General features: G+C 45.2%; 1 protein-coding gene across 3 annotated transcripts in view; it reads left to right on the plus strand.

Annotated features, from left to right (window-relative positions):
* Nucleotides 1-20,302, plus strand: part of mthfsd (methenyltetrahydrofolate synthetase domain containing) — a 72,208-nt gene that overhangs the window by 37,257 nt on the left and 14,649 nt on the right. For all 3 annotated transcript variants that reach the window (XM_070897020.1, XM_070897019.1, XM_070897021.1), the window contains 2 exons: nt 6,849-6,962; nt 20,187-20,277. In XM_070897020.1, coding sequence (XP_070753121.1) covers nt 6,849-6,962; nt 20,187-20,277 — 205 coding nt within the window. The remainder of the gene's footprint in view (nt 1-6,848; nt 6,963-20,186; nt 20,278-20,302) is intronic.

Below are 20,302 nucleotides of genomic sequence, written 5' to 3' on the forward strand. Positions count from 1 at the left end.
GGTTGTCAGACAGGAAGCAAAGAGTAGGAGTAAATGGGTACTTTTCAGAATGGCAGGCAGTGATTAGTGGGGTACCGCAAGGTTCAGTGCTGAGGCCCCAGCTGTTTACACTGTACATTAATGATTTAGATGAGGGGATTAAATGTAGTGTCTCCAAATTAGCGGATGACACTAAGTTAGGTGGCAGTGTGAGCTGCGAGGAGGATGCTATGAGGCTGCAGAGCGACTTGGATACATTAGGTGAGTGGGCAAATGCATGGCAGATGAAGTATAATGTGGATCAATGTGAGGTTATCCACTTTGGTGGTAAAAACAGAGAGACAGACTATTATCTGAATGGTGACAGATTCGGAAAAGGGGAGGTGCAACGAGACCTGGGTATCATGGTACATCAGTCATTGAAGGTTGGCATGCAGGTACAGCAGGCGGTTAAGAAAGCAAATGGCATGTTGGCCTTCATAGCGAGGGGATTTGAGTACAGGGGCAGGGAGGTGTTGCTACAGTTGTACAGGGTCTTGGTGAGGCCACACCTGGAGTATTGTGTACAGTTTTGGTCTCCTAACTTAAGGAAGGACATTCTTGCTGTTGAGGGAGTGCAGCGAAGGTTCACCAGACTGATTCCCGGGATGGCGGGACTGACATATCAAGAAAGACTGGATCAACTGGGCTTGTATTCACTGGAGTTCAGAAGAATGAGAGGGGACCTCATAGAAACGTTTAAAATTCTGATGGGTTTAGACAGGTTAGATGCAGGAAGAATGTTCCCAATGTTGGGGAAGTCCCGAATCAGGGGTCACAGTCTAAGGATAAGGGGTAAGCCATTTAGGACCGAGATGAGGAGAAACTTCTTCACCCAGAGAGTGGTGAACCTATGGAATTCTCTACCACAGAAAGTTGTTGATGCCAATTCACTAAATATATTCAAAAAGGAGTTGGATGGAGTCCTTACTTCTAGGGGGATCATGGGGTACTGAAGTTGCATATTCAGCCATGAACTCATTGAATGGCGGTGCAGGCTAGAGGGGCCGCATGGCCTACTCCTGCACCTATTTTCTATGTTTCTAAACTTGCCGATATTACACTCAATTCCCTCATCCAAATCATTAATGTATATTGTAAATAGCTGGGTCCCAGCACTGAGCCCTGCAGCACCCCACTAATCACTGCCTGCCATTCTGAAAAAGACCCGTTTATCCCGACTCTCTGCTTCCTGTCTGCCAACCAGTTCTCGATCCACGTCAGTACATTACCCCCATTACCATGTGCTTTAATTTTGCACACTAATCTCTTGTGTGGGACCTTCTCAAAAGCCTTTTGAAAGTTCAAATACACCACATCCACTGGTTCTCCCTTGTCCACTCTACCACTTACATTCTCAAAAAATTCTAGAAGATTTGTCGAGCAGGATTTCCCTTTCATAAATCCATGCTGACTTGGACCGATCCTGTCACTGCTTTCCAAATGTGCTGCTATTTCATCTTTAATAATTGATTCCAACATTTTCCCCACTACTGATATCAGGTTAACTGGTCTATAATTACCCGTTATTTCTCTCCCTCCCTTCTTCAAAAGTGTTGTTATATTAGCTACCCTCCAGTCCATCGGAACCGATCCAGAGTCGATAGACTGTTGGAAAATGATCACCAATGCATCCACTATTTCTAGGGCTACTTCCTTATGTACTCTGGGATGCAGACTATCAGGCCCCGGGGATTTATCGGCCTTCAATCCCATCAATTTCCCTAACACATTTTCCCCCCCTAATAAGGATTTACTTCAGTTCCCCTTTCTCACTAGAACCTCAGTCCCCTATTATTTCCAGAAGGTTATTTGTGTCTTCCTTCGTGAAGACAGAACCAAAGTATTTGTTTAACTGGTCCACCATTTCTTTGTTCCCCATTATAAATTTATCTGAATCTGACTGCAAGGGACCTATGTTTGTTTTCACTAATCTTTTTCTCTTCACATATCTATAGAAGCTTTTGCAGTCAGTTTTTATGTTCCCAGCAAGCTTCCTCTCATACTCTATTTCCCCCCTCCTAATTAAACCCTTTGTCCTCCCCTGCTGTATTACAAAATTCTCCCAGTCCTCAGGTTTGCTACTTTTTCTGGCCAATTTATATGCCTCTTCCTTGGATTTAACACTATCCTTAACTTCCCTTGTTAGCCACGGTTGAGCCACCTTCCCCGTTTTAATTTACGTTCTTCTTCGAAATCGCACCATGGGATATTTTACATCCACCTGAGAGAGCAGACGGGACCTTGGTTTCACGTCTCATCTGAAAGACGGCACCTCTGACAGCGCAGCGCTCCCTCAGCACTGCACTGGGAGTGTCAGCCTAGATTTGTGTGCTCCAGTCTCTGGAGCAGGACTTGAACCCACAACCTTCTGACTCAGAGATGAGAGTACTGGGTCATGGTTGACCCTGTACACTGATGAATTGCTCCTCCCCACCATTGTCCTTTCTTAAGGGTACTTCTGACCTATTACTTTCCATCCAGTTGTTTGGTTGTTCCCAGTTGCTCACCATATTGGGTCCATTTTTCAGAGCTGGCCAGGGTGCATTCCGAAACCCAAGGCCACAGACTTGACTTTTCAGTGGCACTGTCTGTGGAATGAGGTAGCAGTGGTAATTGCCTAACCTCGATGCTATACAAGACACTGCAAAAAATGCCAACAGAAATCATCTGATAGTAAAATTAAAAACAGGGGTTCCAGGATGACGAAGCACATTGAAGCACGATTTAAAGAGCAAAGGGAATAATGGGTGCTCGGATTGATATAACCGCACTCCAAGCTCGGCTCAGTTCCAGATCTCCGTGATATTATTATGGGAGGTGCTTGGCCTCCACTTAGTTCCATGGTTATGCAAGGGGAGGGAAATAAGATCAGACGGTGAGGAGAGCCTCTGTGTACTGGACTGTGTCATGCACTGGTCATCCAACTGAAGAGCAGCATTAGACATGGGAGTTGGTCAACCACAAGAGATAGGTGGCCCTTCAATTGGAATGTGGACAGGAAAGGATAAAGTAATAGAGGAATTTTATACTTTCTCCTCTACTCCCCTCCCTTCCAAAAGAGCAGCAGGGGACAAGTGGCATGTTAAAAGCATGTTAATCTCACAACGGATGTAAACTAAAGAAAGCACCTTTCACGACCTCAGGACGTCCCAAAGTGCTTTACAGCCAATGAAGTACTTTTGAAGTGCAATCACTGTTGTAATGTAAGATAAGCCATTTATGGCATGGCAGGGGGTGGCAGTACTTTCTGTGCTTGTTGCCAATTACTAGGCCACTTGAATGTTTTCCATATATATCCTCAAAAATGATGCCCCTCTTGTTGTACTTGGGTTTAAAGAATTATACTGCAACATGTTCTGAAGCATAATCTTTATTTTATTTATTGCCTCGCTTTTTCCTGCAGCTCCCTTGCACCACAGACCCAAGGTTTAAGTGTATTTATCAGAGGCTTATCCATTAAATCCCAAATACCATTGAGCATTGCAAAGTATTTGCTATAACTACCGTAATCTGAAATTCTTCTGGTAAAATAAAGCATCCAAAATCTGTATATAATGTATTTTAACGTATACGCAGGATTCCATTGATATTTTTAATAACCTTTTCAAGTTGGGGCGTAAAAGTGGTCACAAACATTTATTTCAATGAGGAAAGCGCGGTGGAAAACATTGTTCATTCCTCATGTTAACAGTGTTGCTGGATTTTATCCAAAAACACAGCGTTAGTTCCCACATGTACGCTGATGACACCCAGCTCTACCTCACTACCACTTCTCTCAACCCCCTCCATGGTCTCCAAATTGTCAGACTGCTCGTCCGACGTCCAGTTCTGGGTGAGCAGAAATTTTCTCCAATTGAATATTGGGAAGATCGAAGCCATTGTTTCCGGACCCCACCACAAACTCCGTTCCCTAGACACTGACTCCATCCCTCTCCCCAACTTCTGTCTGAGGCTGAGCTGCACTTTTTGCAAACTTGATGTCATATTTGACCCTGAAATGAGCTTTCGGCCACACATCCGCAGCATTACTAAGACTGCCTATTTCCAACTGTCTAACATCGCCCATCTCCGCCCTTGCCTCAGCTCATCTGGTGCTGAAACCCTCACCCATGCCTTTGTAACCTCTGGACTTCACTATTCCAATGCACCCTGGCTGGCTTCCCACATTCTACCCTATGTAAACTAGAGGTGATCCAAAAGTCGGCTGCCCATGTCCTAACTCGCACCAAGTCCCACTCACCCATCACACCTGTGCTCGCTGATCTACATTGACTAAGCAACACCTCAATTTTAAAATTCTCATCCTTGTGTTCAGATCCCTCCATGGCCTCGTCCTTCCCTATTGCTGTAACCTCCTCCAGCCCCACAACCTCCTGAGATGTCTGCACTCCTCTAATTCTGTCCTCTTGAGCATCCCTGATTATAATCACTCAACCATTGGTGGCCGTGCCTTCTGTTGCCTGGGCCCTAAACTCTGGAACTCCCTGCTTAAACCTCATGCCTCTCTATCTCTCTCCTCCTTCAATACACTCCTCAAAAACCTACCCCCTTGAGGAAGCTTTTGGTCACCTGCCCTAATTTCTCCTTAAGCGGCTCAGTGTCATTTTAATACTCCTGTGAAGCGTCTTGAGACGTTTCACCACGTTAACGATGCTATACAAATACAAATTGTTTTTGTTATTTAAGTTACCTGCAGCTTTTGAGGGCGTTAAAGGATTATTCTAAACACTTGTATTGTGACGTCACCAGTCATCATCAGACTTTAAACTCTGCTGTTGGAACTTTCCTAAAGCTTCCCTTCCTCTAAAGTAATTGCATGCATGGCTTGAACTGAATGCTCATGAACTTGTAAAATGTCAGTGGATTGTGTTAAAGGTTTGCCAGTGAGCTTTCCTATGGCTTCTTGAAGCACAAATTGCAGGGAGGATCATAGTATCTTAATCTTTCAGTCTTTTTTAAATCTCTTTTTATAAAATATAATACATTTTGTTGCCGTAACTCGATTTCTACCTCTTCTTACCCTTACCCTTACCCTTCTCCCCACGCACACCATCACATACACTCACACACCCCGACACATCATCACACTCACACACCCCGACACATCATCACACTCACACCCCGACACATCATCACACACACACACCGACACATCATCACACTCACACACACCATCACATACACTCACACACCCCGACACATCATCACACTCACACACCTCGACACATCATCACACTCACACCCACCGACACATCATCACACTCACTCACACTCACACACACCGACACGCACACACCGACACATCATCACACTCGCACACACCGACACACACACACCAACACATCATCGCATTCACACACACACACCGACACACATTCACCCAGGTGGAGAGGTTTAGGCAGGGCGTTCCAGAGCTTCGGGCCTAGGTAAAGGAATCACGGCCACCAATGGTTGAGCGATGATAATCAGGGGTGCTCAAGAGAGTAGAATTAGAGGAGGGATTTAAATATATGGATAAGAATTTTGAAATGGAGGTATTGCTTAACCGGAAGCCAATGTAGGTCAGCGAGCACAGGGGTGATCGGTGAGCGGGACTTGGTGCGAGTTAGGACAGGGGCAGCCGAGTTTTGATCATCTCTAGTTTACGTAGGGTAGAATGTGGGAGGCCAGCCAGGAGTGCGTTGGAATAGTCAAGTCTCGAGGTAACAACGGCATGGATGAGGGCTTCAGCAACAAATGAGCTGAGGCAAGGGTGGAGACAGGCGATGTTATGGATTTGGAAATAGGTGGTCTTGGCTTTGTTGCGAATATGTGGTCAAAAGCTCATTTCATGGTCAAAAAGACACCAAGGTTGTGAACAGTCTGGTTCAGCCTCAGACAAGAGTTGGGGAGAGGGATGGAGTCAGTGGCTAGGGAACGGAGCTTGTGGCGGGAACCAAAAACAATGGGTTTGGTCTTCCCAATATTCCATTTGAGAGAATTTCTGCTTATCCAGAACTGGATGTCGGACAATTAGTCTACCAATTTAGAGACCATGGATGGGTCGAGAGAAGTGGTAGTGAAGTAGAGCTGGGTGTCGTCAGCGTACACGTGGAAACTGACGCTGTCTTTCCGGATGATGTGGCCACGGGCACATGTAGATGAGAATGACACTCGCCGACATGCTCGTTGAACAGATTGCTATCTGGGGGGGGGGGGGGGGGGAGATCGCTGTGAGGGGGGGGAACAGATCGTTGTGGGGGAGGGCAAGAGACAGGGGAGGTGAAAGATTTTTAAAAATTCACAGGTAAAGGTGCATACTGCCGACTGAAGATTGACTTAAAACCACCTTTTCCAGGGCGGTCTGCAGGGTCGGTGGTAAGTCATCAGTTTGGCAATTTTGGGCGGTATGTTGGCGGAATGCAGGGGTGGACAGTATGCATACTGCCCGGTGGTATGTCACTGATGAATTTTCCACCGGGCGGTATGTTGGTATTTTTTGATGAATTTCACAATTTTGGGCAGTATGTCGGCAGTCGGCGGTATGTCCACTAATTTCAGACCAAGGAGTGCTCGTAAACAAAACAAAAAGAGCTATTATCATGATGTGTGAAGCTGTTATGTGTATCAGTGTAGTGAGGAGCTTTCATAATTGTAAAGAAAGATCCTTTGAAAAGTGAAGTTTGCAGTACGGTTGGACATCTCACAAACACTGTCATTGCCACTTTGCAACTTAACAGCATTAAAGTGTGTTAATGTTCTGTAATCTCTGCGGGTACTGTGGAAGATACAGCGGTGTAACAAGATGCATGCATCATGATATAACTGGTGTGCTCTTTATACTGTAGGCCAGAAAAACATTGTTGGTTCCAACTCCTCGGCTGCGAATAGGACTGTTCAACAAAATTGTCCCCCCTCCTGGGGCCTCAAAGGAAATACTGCGAGTGTGTTCTACTGCTCAGGTAGGTACATCAGCAATAAACCAAGTCCTTTTCATGTTTTAAGCAACCCTTTGCTGGGTTATGAGCAGGGCAAGTGATTCGGTGTGTCACAGTGTTCCACGATATATCCCACAACTTTCTACAGTTACCATTGTAATGTATGCATCTGTGAGTATGCTCTCAGGTTTGTAGAGCAGTTGAGTTGTGAGTGGCTTAGCCAGTCACGTGATGTTCACAAGACTCAATAAAACCCCAGCCAGTTGGGTTCACGATGAGGCAGGTGGTTGTGAGCCTGGTTGATTAACTGGTAATGTGTAGTGTGTTTGTTAAACCTTTGCTAATAAATCAACTAGTTCTTAATAGCAATTAAATTGCTATGAATTCTTAAGTAAAGAACCAATGAAGCAAATATATTACAACCACCAACACCCCTACACACATCTGTGTGGGTGTGTTATTGGGTTGGTGTGAGTTGCTGCTTGAGTGCTGTCGCCTCCAGTGCACCAGTGCAGCCTTCGGCCACCTGAGGAAGAAAATGTTCGAAGATCAGGCCCTCAAATCTGCCACCAGGCTCATGATCTACAGGGCTGTAGTGATTCCCACCCTCCTGTATGACTCAGAGACATGGAACATGTACAGTAGACACCACAAATCGCTGGAGAAATATCGTCGATGTCTCCGCAAGATCCTGCAAATCCCCTGGGAGGACAGTGCGCACTAACGTTGGCATCCTCGATCAGGCCAGCATTGAAGGACTGACCACACTCGACCAGCTCCGCTGGGTGGGCCACATTGTTTGCATGCCTGACACAAGACTCCCAAAGCAAGCGCTCTACTTGGAACTCCTTCACGGCAAACGAGCCCAAGGTGGGCAGAGGAAACATTTCAAGGACACCCTCAAAGCCTCCTTGATAAAATGCAACATCCCCACCGACACCTGGGAGTCCCTGGCCAAAGATCGCCCTAAGTGGAGGAAGTGCATCCAGGATGGCGCTGAGCACCTCAAATCTCATCGCCGAGAGCATGCAGATACAAAGCGCAAGCAGCGGAAGGAGCGTGCGGCAAACCAGACTCCCCACCCACACTTTCCTTCAACCACTGTCTGTCCCACTTGTGACAGAGACTGTAATTCTCATATTGGACTGTTAGTCACCTAGGAACTCATTTTTAGAGTGGAAGCAAGTCTTCCTCGATTCCGAGGGACTGCATATGATGATGTTGATGCTGTCATTTTGTAGAAAAGATTTTGGGGACAATTAAAAGCCAGTTTTCGACCAACAACTCATTTGCCCTAAATATGAGGCATGATGGCATAAAATGCCCTATTTAGTTTCAAGATCAAGGAATCTGTTGATTGGGTCTGAAAACGAGTTGTTGAGATACTGTTTGAAGTCCATACGAGTTACTCAGTTTATTCCATAGATTAACCATCATACCAACTTACATGTTGGAAAATTCCCAAGAAAACACGCTATGCTTGGAGCGCGTCCACAGTATTCTAAACTGACTAAAGGCACAGTTTTAAAGGTGTCAGCCGTGGCTCAGTGGGTAGCACCCTCACCTCTGAGTCAGAAGGTTGTGGGTTCAAGTCCCACTCCAGATATTTGAGCTCAAAAATCTAGGCTCGCACTTCAGTGCAATGCTGAGGGAGCGCTGCACTGTCAGAGATGGTGTCTTTCAAATGAGATGTTAAACCGAGACCTTGTCTGCTCTCTCAAGTGGATATAAAAGATCCCATGGCACTATTTCGAAGAAGAGCAAGGGAGTTATCCCTGGTGTCCTGGCCAATATTTATCCCTCAATCAACATAACATAAAAATAGATTATGTGGTCATTATCATCATCATCATCATCATCATAGGCCATCCCTCAGAATCGAGGAAGACTTGCTTCCACTCTTAAAATGAGTTCTGACGTGGCTAAACGGTCCAATACGAGAGCCACAGTCTCTGTCACAGGTGGGAGAGATAGTCGTTGAGGGAAAGGGTGGGTGGGACTGGTTTGCTGCATGCTCTTTCTGCTGCCTGCGTTTGAGTTCTGCATGCTCTCGCCGACGAGACTCGAGGTGCTCAGCGCCCTCCTGGATGCACTTCCTCCGCTTAGGGCGGTCTTTAGCCAGGGACTCCCAGGTGTCAATGGGGATGTTGCACTTTATCAGGGAAGCTTTGAGGGTGTGCTTGTAGCGTTTCCTCTGCCCACTTTGGGCTCGTTTGCTATGAAGGTGTTCCGAGTAGAGCGCTTGCTTTGGGAGTCTTGTGTCAGGAATGCGAACAATGTGGCTCGCCCAACGGAGCTGATCAAGTGTGGTGTTATCTGGTCATTATCACATTGCTGTTTGTGGGAGCTTTCTGTGCGCACATTGGAAGAACAGTGACTACACTCCAAAAGTACTTCATTGTAAAACGCTTTGAGACATCTGGTGGTCATGAAAGGCGCTATATAAATCCAAGTCTTTCTTTTTATCCATGTTTTCAAAATACCTAACGACGAAATCAACGTTATGAACTTTGGGAAAACACGGCCAGACCGTTCCAAAAGCCTGGCCTTCCTGAAAACTCTGGGCGGTCCTTTCAGTTTTCGAACTTATTTTATTTTTGTTAGATGTCTTCATTTGATAACTCTTTGCTGTGTTATGATGACCCAATTCAAAAGACTTTTCATGGCCAGTGTACCATGCAGTAGTTGCCTTTTGACTAGGGGGAATATTTCTGCTTGTTGCCAGCTGCATTGGAGGGCTTCTGCTGGTGATAGAGCACCACCTAGTGTTTCTTTCTGGTACACCGATTGCTACTGCTTGGAAATGGGCAATCAATTCGGACCTGCAAATATTAACAGCTAGTTAAAGATTGGCAGCTCAAGTGATCTGGAACAGGGCACAAACTTGGAGCAGCATGTTACCTTGATTCAAGATCTGGTAGAGAATAAATGAGAGGACACCAACGCGATTGTCTTTAACAGAGGAAGAAGTTAAGGGGTAATGATAGGGCTTTCATTAACAGGGTCACCATCCACTTAAAATTGCCGCTGTGACAGGATGTGAACTGTTGATGAATTAACTGAGAAGTAGACATGGAAAAAACGTGCAGAGAATCCGCAGCAAACGATTAGATTCAGTAACGTGGTCACACGTCTTGGTATAATGATACCAGTGACTGTATCACAAGGGTGCCATTATAAAAGGTTAACTCCTTGTGCTGGCACCGTGTGCTAACAGAAACTGTGATCTTTTTGTTCAAAGCTGACTGACGTGGTTAATATTTAAGTTCCCTTTTGTTTCTCTGATTGATAGGGCCGTTAATTTGAGAAACTTGGAAACGGGGTTCACTCTGGCTGTTTACAAGTTTACACATAGCATTTGCAAATATCAGGAGGTTACTGAAATAGTCTTCATTTGTTTTAAGCTTCATTCGTTCAACATTCAGTATATTTTTTTACTCGGTTACACATTTATCTACTAACAGGCGCACCGAGAATTGAGAACGGCTCTCACTTGGCTATTGAATCAGAGCTATTCAATACATTCTGCTGTGATTTTCTACACATACTAGAATATTGTTCACCACCCTTTCTCTTCCCCCCCCCCCCCCCCATCACGACAAAGGAAGAAAATTAACATTGCAAAGCTCAGTATGGGTTATCTTGGAGCCGTTGGTATGGATGTTCCCTTACAAGCTCTCATTGACGTACAGCAGTAAAAAAAAAACCTGCATTTATATAGCTCCTTTCACGACCTCAGGACATCCCGAAGCTCTTTACAGCCAATGAAGTACTTTTTTATTTTAAGTGTAGTGACTGTTGTGATGTAGGAAACAGGGCAACCAATTTGTGCACAAAAAGGTCCCACAAACAGCAATGTGACAATGACCAGATTATCTCTCTCTTTTTTAGATGTTAGTTGAGGGATAAATATTGGCCAGGACACTGGGAATAACTTCTCTGCTCTTTGAATAGTGCCATGGGATCTTTAACATCCACCAGAGAGGGTGGACAGGACCTCGGTTTTACGTCTCATCCCAATGACGGCACTTCTGACAAACATGGGAGGCAGTGGAAAAGCATCTTTCCCTGGATGGGATCACTTATGTCAGAGCACCTGTCCCACAGACTAGTCAAGCAACACCCTGGCATAGTCATACTCACAGAATCACACCTTTCCGCCAATTTCCTAGACCCCTCCATCACCATCCCTGGGTATATCCTGTCCCACCGGCAGGACAGACCCACCAGGGGTGGCGGCACAGTGGTTTACAGTCGAGAGGGAATGGCCCTGGGAGCCCTCAACATTGGCTCTCGGACCCCATGAAGTCTCATGGCTTCAGGTCAAGCATGGGCAAAGAAACCGCCTGCTGATTACCACCTATCACCCTCCCTTAACTGATGAATCAGTACTCCTCATGTTGAACACCACTTGGAAGAAGTACTGAGAGTAGCGAGAGCACAGAATGTACTCTGGATGGGGGAAGATCAATGTTCATCAACAACAGTGGCTCGGTAGCACCACTACTAATTGAGCTGGCCGAGTCCTGAAGGACATAGCTACCAGACTGGGCCTGCAGCAGGTGGTGAGAGAACCAACACGAGGGCAAAACCTACTTGACCTCGTCCTCACCAATCTATCGTTGCAAATGCATCTGTCCATGATAGCATTGGTAGCAGTGACCACCACACAGTCCTTGTGGAGATGAAATCCTGTCTTCAAACTGAAGACACCCTCCATCGTGATGCAGCATTGTGGGCCATCAGCAGCAGCAGAGTTGTATTCAATCACAAACTGTAACCAGCATATCCCTCACTCTACCATACCGTCAAACCAGGGCACCAACCCTGGTTCAGTGAGAAATGTAGAAGTCTTTGCCAGGAGCAGTATCAATCGTACCTAAAAATGAGATGCCAACCTGGGGAAACTGCAATACAAGACTACATGCATGCAACATGCATACAGTGGAAGCAGCATGCTACAGACAGAGCTAAGTGATCCCACAACCAACCGATCAGTTCAAAGCAGTCCTGCTACATCCAGTCGTGAATAGTGGTGGACCATCAAACAACTAACGGAGGGAGCAGGCTACATGAACATCCCCATCCACAATGATGGCAGAGTCCAGCACTCGAGTTCAAAAGGCAATGCTGAAGCATTTGCAACCATCTTCAGTCAGAAGTGCTGTGTAGCTGATCCATCTCGGCCTCCTCCAGTGCTCCCCAGCATCACAGAAGTCAGTCTTCAGCCAATTCGATTCACTCCACGTGCTATCAAGAAACAGTTGAGCGCACTGGATACAGCAAAGGCTATGTGCCCCGACAATATCCCGGCTGTCATGCTGCAGACTTGTGCTCCAGAACTAGCTGTGCCTCTCGCCAAACTGTTCCAGTACAGTTACAACACTGGCATCTACCTGACGATGTGGAAAACAGCCCCGGTATGTCCTGTCCACAATAAAACATGACAAATCCAATCCGGTTAATTACCGCCCCGTCAGCCTACTCTCAATCATCAGAAAAGTAATAAACATAGAAAACATAGAAAATAGGTGCAGGAGTAGGCCATTTGGCCCTTCGAGCCTGCACCATTCAATGAGTTCATGGCTGAACCTGCAACATGCAATCATCCACGAACATCCCCACTTTTGACCTTATGATGTGATATCCCATTCCTGTTTTCTCGCCATACCCCTTGATCCCCCTAGTAGTAAGGACTACATCTAACTCCTTTTTGAATATATTTGATGAATTGGCCTCAACAACTTTCTGTGGTAGAGAATTCCACAGGTTCACCACTCTCTGGGTGAAGAAGTTTCTCCTCATCTCGGTCTTAAATGGCTTACCCCTTATCCTTAGACTGTGACCCTTGATTCTGGACTTCCCCAACATTGGGAACATTCTTCCTGCATCTAACCTGTCTAAACCCGTCAGAATTTTTAATGGAAGGTGTTGTTGACAATGTTAATCAAGTGGCACTTACTCACTAATAACCTGCTCACCGATGCTCAGTTTGGGTTCCGCCAGGACTACTCATCTCCAGACCTTATTACAGCCTTGGTCCAAACATTGACAAAAGAGATGAATTGCAGAGGTGAGGTGAGAGTGACTGCTCTTGACATCAAGGTAGCTTTTGACCGAGTGTGGCTTCAAGGAGCCCGAGTAAAATTGAAGTCAATGGGAATCAGGGGGAAAACTCTCCACTGGCTGCAGTTATACTAGCACAAAGGAAGATGACTGTGGTTGTTCGAGGTCAATCATCACAACCCCAGGACATCGCTGCAGAAGTTCCTCAGGGTAATGTCTTAGGCACAACCATCTTCAACTGTTTCATCAATTACCTTCCCTCCATCATAAGGTCAAAAGTGGGGATGTTCGTGGATGATTGCACAGGGTTTGGTTCCATTCGCAACTCCTCAGATAATGAAGCAGTCCATGTCTGCCTGCAGCAAGACCTGGGCGACATTCAGGCTTGGGCTGATCAGTGACAAATAACATTCGTGCCACACAAGTGCCAGGAATGACCATCTCCAACAAGAGAGCATCTAACCACCGCCCCTTGATATTCAACAGCATTACCATTGCCGAATCCCCCAACATCAGCATCCTGGGGTGACCATTGACCAGAAACTTAACTGGACCAGCCACATAAATACTGTAGCTACAAGAGCAGGTCAGAGGCTGGCTCAGAGATGTGGACTATATACAGCAGACACCTCAAAACGCTAGAGAAGTACCACCAGCGCTGCCTCCACAAGATCCTGTAAATCCCCTGGGAGGATAGATGCACCAACGTCAGTGTTCTTGCTCAGGCCAACATCCCCAGCATCGAAGCACTGACCACAATTGAACAACTCCATTGGGTGGGCCACATCGTCCGCATGCCCGACATGAGACTCCCAAAGCAAGCGCTCCACTCGGAACTCCTACACGGCAAGTGTGCCGAGCATCCTTGATAAAGTGTAACAACCCCACCGACACCTGGGAATCCCTGGCCCAAGAACGGCCAAAGTGAAGGAAGAGCATCCGGAAAGGTGCTGAGCACCTTGAGTCTCGTCGCGAGAGCAAGCATAGACAACGGAAGGAGCATGCGTCAACCCAGGCTCTCCACCCACCCTTTCCTTCAACCACTGTCTGCCCCATCTGTGACAGAGACTGGAGGTCCCGCATTTGACTCCTCAGTCACCTGAGAACTCACTTTTAGAGTGGAAGCAAGTCACCCTCGACTCCGAGGGACTGCCTATGATGATGATGGTTCTGCGCCGAGTGTTTCATCTCCTGACTCCCCAAAGCCTTTCCACCATCTACAAGTTACAAGTTAGGAGTGTGATGGAATACTCTCCACATTCCTGGATGAGTGCAGCTCCAACAACACTCAAGAAGCTTGACATCATCCAGGCCAAAGCAGCTCCCTTGATTGGCACCCCATTCATCACCTTAAACGTTCACTCCCTCCATCACCGGCATGGTTGCAGTGTATACCATCTACTAAATGCACTGCAGCAACTTGACAAGGCTTCCTCAGCAGCACCTCCCAAACCCACGGCCTCTACTACCTAGAAGGACAAAGGCAGCAGGCGTATGGGAACACTATCACCTCCATGTTTCCCTCCAAATCACACATCATCCTGACTTGGAAATATATATAGCCGTTTCTTCATCGTCGCTGGGTCAAAATCCAGAAACTCCCTCCCTAACAGCACTGTGGGAGTACCTTTACCACACAGACTGCAGCGGCTCAAGAAGGTGGCTCACCACCACCTTCTCAAGGGCAGTTAGGAATGGGCAATAAATGCCGGCCATGCCAGTGACGCCCATTTACACGAACAAATAAAAGAGATGTGGTGTCCAGAACTGAGCGCAGTACTCTAAATAGGTTGTAACAAGAGCTTTATATAACTAACACAATTTTCAGTATCAGTATTTAAACAGACTCTGTTTCAGTATTTATTTTACATCCTTCCTGTGGTGACGGCATGCACTATCTTATCTTATATTAACTTAAAAAAACCTTCAGCCAGTTTGAACCAGTATTCATGAATGGCTTTCTCCAATCAATACTGGCATTTCTTCCAAGTGAAATTTTAAATTGACCGTGTAAGTTGGCAGCAAGTGCGCACTGCTCCAGCAGCTAAGGAACTGTGCCGTCATCCGTGTCCAGGATATTATTGTTCGGCCATCGGAGAGACAATGTAGACTGATATCAACTGGCTAATGCACAAAGTGGAGAGCAAGGCTTGGAGTCACAGGTATTCCCCTAAGCACACCCGTTCTAGTAGCCCAAGTACAAGTGCAGCTGACAGAAGGGGATGTTCATGGACTTCATCCCTCAAGGTCATAAGAACATAGAACATAAGAAACAGGAGTAGGCCATACAGCCCCTTGAGCCTGCTCTGCCATTTATTACGATCATGGCTGATCCAATCATGGACTAGGGTCCACTTCTCTGCCCACTCCCCATAACCCCTTAATCCCTTATCGGTTAAGAAACTGTCTATCTCTGTCTTAAAGAAGCCAAAAATGTGGGTTTTGCTCCTTGGGTAACAGAGAGAGTTTTAGTGATGCAGGGCCCAGCATGCCGAAGGCTACCAGATTCCCAGTCCAGGAGAGCCAGGAACAGATGTTGTTCTTCGGAAACTGGATGAAGATTTGAGTGCTACTATCAACACTTTTATTATAGCTGCAGAAAAGACACATTATGTAGCTACATAGAATGTGAAAAGATGTAGATAAGGTTGCAGAAAGTCTGTTAATTTGGATGGTGCAAGATTTAAGTAGAAGATTCCCAAGCTTTTATCAGGAAATTAGAAAAAATGATTTCAAGAGAAGCTGGTTAATTTGGGGTCAATTGACAATTTTAAAAAGGAGTGAGACTGAGATGCATTGAAAATTAAAAAAAAATGTTTCATCAAATATTGTAATAAACAGTGTGTTTTTGTATATGTTACTTGATTCATTTTAACTAGCCTGCTAATTCTGTTCTATAATAGTGTATTTTTAACACTGCAGTTTAGTTTTATTAAAAGTGACTGAATATATTTGTTGCTCATATTGAAAGTGTTAAGTAGCTCCCTGTACACACACTAATGATGTATCGGATATGTCCTTTAACTATTTTGTGGAACATAGAAACATAGAAAATAGGTGCAGGAGTAGGCCATTCGGCCCTTCTAGCATGCACCGCCATACAATGAGTTCATGGCTGAACATGCAACTTCAGTACCCCATTCCTGCTTTCTCACCATACCCCTTGATTCCCCTAGTAGTAAGGACTTCATCTAACTCCTTTTTGAATATATTTAGTGAATTGGCCTCAACAACTTTCTGTGGTAGAGAATTCCACAGGTTCACCACTCTCTGGGTGAAGAAATTCCTCCTCATCTCGGTCCTAAATGGCTTCCCCCTTATCCTTAGACTGTGTCCCCTGGTTCTGGACTTCCCCAACATTGGGAACATTCTTCCTGCATCTAACCTGTCTAACCCCGTCAGAATTTTAAACGTTTCTATGAGGTCCCCTCTCATTCTTCTGAACTCCAGTGAATCCAAGCCCAGTTGATCCAGTCTTTCTTGATAGGTCAGTCCCGCCATCCCGGGAATCAGTCTGGTGAACCTTCGCTGCACTCCCTCAATAGCAAGAATGTCCTTCCTCAGGTTAGGAGACCAAAACTGTACACAATACTCCAGGTGTGGCCTCACCAAGGCCCTGTACAATTGTAGCAACACCTCCCTGCCCTTGTACTCAAATCCCCGCGCTATGAAGGCCAACATGCCATTTGCTTTCTTAACCGCCTGCTGTACCTGCATGCCAACCTTCAATGACTGATGTACCATGACACCCAGGTCTCGTTGCACCTCTCCTTTTCTTAATCTGTCACCATTCAGATAATAGTCTGTCTCTCTGTTTTTACCACCAAAGTGGATAACCTCACATTTATCCACATTATACTTCATCTGCCATGCATTTGCCCACTCACCTAACCTATCCAAGTCGCTCTGCAGCCTCATAGAATCCTCCTTGCAGCTCACACTGCCACCCAACTTAGTGTCATCCGCAAATTTGGAGATACTACATTTAATCCCCTCGTCTAAATCATTAATGTACAGTGTAAACAGCTGGGGCCCCAGCACAGAACCTTGCGGTACCCCACTAGTCACTGCCTGCCATTCTGAAAAGTCCCCATTTACTCCTACTCTTTGCTTCCTGTCTGACAACCAGTTCTCAATCCATGTCAGCACACTACCCCCAATCCCATGTGCTTTAACTTTGCACATCAATCTCTTGTGTGGGACCTTGTCGAAAGCCTTCTGAAAGTCCAAATATACCACATCGACTGGTTCTCCCTTGTCCACTCTACTGGAAACATCCTCAAAAAATTCCAGAAGATTTGTCAAGCATGATTTCCCTTTCACAAATCCATGCTGACTTGGACCTATCATATTACCTCTTTCCAAATGCACTGCGATGACATCCTTAATAATTGATTCCATCATTTTACCCACTACCGATGTCAGGCTGACCGGTCTGTAATTCCCTGTTTTCTCTCTCCCTCCTTTTTTAAAAAGTGGGGTTACATTGGCTACCCTCCACTCCATAGGAACTGATCCAGAGTCAATGGAATGTTGGAAAATGACTGTCAATGCATCCACTATTTCCAAGGCCACCTCCTTAAGTACTCTGGGATGCAGTCCATCAGGCCCTGGGGATTTATCGGCCTTCAATCCCATCAATTTCCCCAACACAATTTCCCGACTAATGAGGATTTCCCTCAGTTCCTCCTCCTTACTAGACCCTCCGACCCCTTTTATATCCGGAAGGTTGTTTGTGTCCTCCTCAGTGAATACCGAACCAAAGTACTTGTTCAATTGATCTGCCACTTCTTTGTTCCCCGTTATGACTTCCCCTGATTGACTGCAGGGGACCTACGTTTGTCTTTACTAACCTTTTTCTCTTTACATATCTATAGAAACTTTTGCAATCCGTCTTAATGTTCCCTGCAAGCTTCTTCTCGTACTCCATTTTCCCTGCCCTAATCAAACCCTTTGTCCTCCTCTGCTGAGTTCTAAATTTCTCCCAGTCCCCGGGTTCGCTGCTATTTCTGGCCAATTTGTATGCCACTTCCTTGGCTTTAATGCTATCCCTGATTTCCCTTGATAGCCACGGTTGAGCCACCTTCCCTTTTTTATTTTTACGACAGACAGGAATGTACAATTGTTGTAGTTCATCCATGCGGTCTCTAAATGTCTGCCATTGCCCATCCACAGTCAACCCCTTCAGTATCATTCGCCAATCTATCCTAGCCAATTCACGCCTCATACCTTCAAAGTTACCCTTCTTTAAGTTCTGGACCATGGTCTCTGAATTAACTGTTTCATTCTCCATCCTAATGCAGAATTCCACCATATTATGGTCACTCTTCCCCAAGGGGCCTCGCACAACGAGATTGCTAATTAATCCTCTCTCATTACACAACACCCAGTCTAAGATGGCCTCCCCCCTAGTTGGTTCCTCGACATATTGGTCTAAAAAACCATCCCTTATGCACTCCAGGAAATCCTCCTCCACCGTATTGCTTCCAGTTTGGTTAACCCAATCTATGTGCATATTAAAGTCACCCATTATAACTGCTGCACCTTTATTGCACGCACCCCTAATTTCATGTTTGATGCCCTCCCCAACATCACTACTACTGTTTGGAGGTCTGTACACAACTCCCACTAACGTTTTTTGTCCTTTGGTATTCTGCAGCTCTACCCATATAGATTCCACATCATCCAAGCTAATGTCCTTCCGAACTATTGCCTTAATTTGCTCCTTAACCAGCAATGCTACCCCACCTCCTTTTCCTTTTATTCTATCTTTCCTGAATGTTGAATACCCCTGGATGTTGAGTTCCCAGCCCTGATCATCCTGGAGCCACGTCTCCGTAATCCCAATCACATCATATTTGTTAACATCTATTTGCACAGTTAATTCATCCACTTTATTGCGGATACTCCTTGCATTAAGACACAAAGCCTTCAGGCTTGTTCTTTTAACACCCTTTGTCCTTTTAGAATTTTGCTGTACAGTGGCCCTTTTTGTTCTTTGCCTTGGGTTTCTCTGCCCTCCACTTTTCCTCATCTCCTTTCTGTCTTTTGCTTTTGCCTCCTTTTTGTTTCCCTCTGTCTCCCTGCATTGGTTCCCATCCTCCTGCCATATCTTGAAGGTGCTGGCTTTTTTCGTGTATGCCTTTGTGTAAAACAGATAATTGTCTTATTAAATCAAGAATTGACTTGAAAATGTACCTCAGTACAGGTAATATAAATGAAAAGAGCTTATTTTGATAATTCTCAACATAGTTAAGAATTTTTCTAATCTAAAGTTTTTGGAGTTGTTGAACTTCAATCTCGACAGAGGTGCCAAACGGGCAGTACCGGATTGACTGTAAAACAACCCGCCTTATTTTCCTTTCTCTTGAAATCATTGGAACAGAAAATCGAGTGGGGCATGTGACAGGTGGCTGATCTGTTACTGCCTGTTTCACACCCTCAGAGGTTGAATTGCATACCCTGTTTTCAAGCCAATTCTTGATTTTAATAAGACAATTATCTGATGCTGTTATACACAAAGGCATACATGAAAAAGCCAGCACCTTCAAGTTCCACAAAATCGTTAAAGGACATATCCGATACATCATTAGAGTGTGTACAGGGAGCTACTTAACACTTTGAATATATTTGTTGCTCATATTGAGTCACTTTTAATAAAACTAAATTGCAATGTTGTTAATACACTTTATTATAGAACAGAATTAACAGGCTAGTTAAAATGAATCAAGTTAGAGGTTTCAGTCCAGCTGCCGTCTGACACCATTTACCAGACAGTGCGTCACACATTCCCACCATAATTTCTGTCACCTATATGTAGTCAGAGGTAGGACGGGCTCAGTTGAGTATATTTCCCTAACCATTTGAAAATAGATATGAAAAGAAAAATAATTTTGCGGAACATATCCTCGGGAGGTAAGATGGCAAAGTAATTTAAAAAAATTTTAAATGGGGAAAAAAAAGATTTTCATTGGTACAACACCTTTCACGGGCTCAGTACGTCCCAAAGTGCTTTACAGCCAATGAAGTACTTTTGAAATCACTGTTGATTATATAACATTTGTGGTGTACTGTACCAGGATATTTCACCTAAAACTTCTTTTCCCATTCAATTTAGGATGCTTGGCTGGCAAATACCTCTATTCTGCGATGTGATATAAAACTTTCTTTTTTCCACCCCAGGGAGTGAAGGATTTCAGTGTACCTGTGGGACTTGATGCAAAAGTACGTGTGGACCTGGTTGTGGTGGGTTCTGTGGCTGTATCAAAGAAAGGTAATATTTACAATGTAAACTCCAA

The sequence above is a fragment of the Pristiophorus japonicus genome, chromosome 13, assembly GCF_044704955.1.
Source record: "Pristiophorus japonicus isolate sPriJap1 chromosome 13, sPriJap1.hap1, whole genome shotgun sequence".
In the NCBI taxonomy this organism is placed as follows: Eukaryota; Metazoa; Chordata; class Chondrichthyes; family Pristiophoridae; genus Pristiophorus; species Pristiophorus japonicus.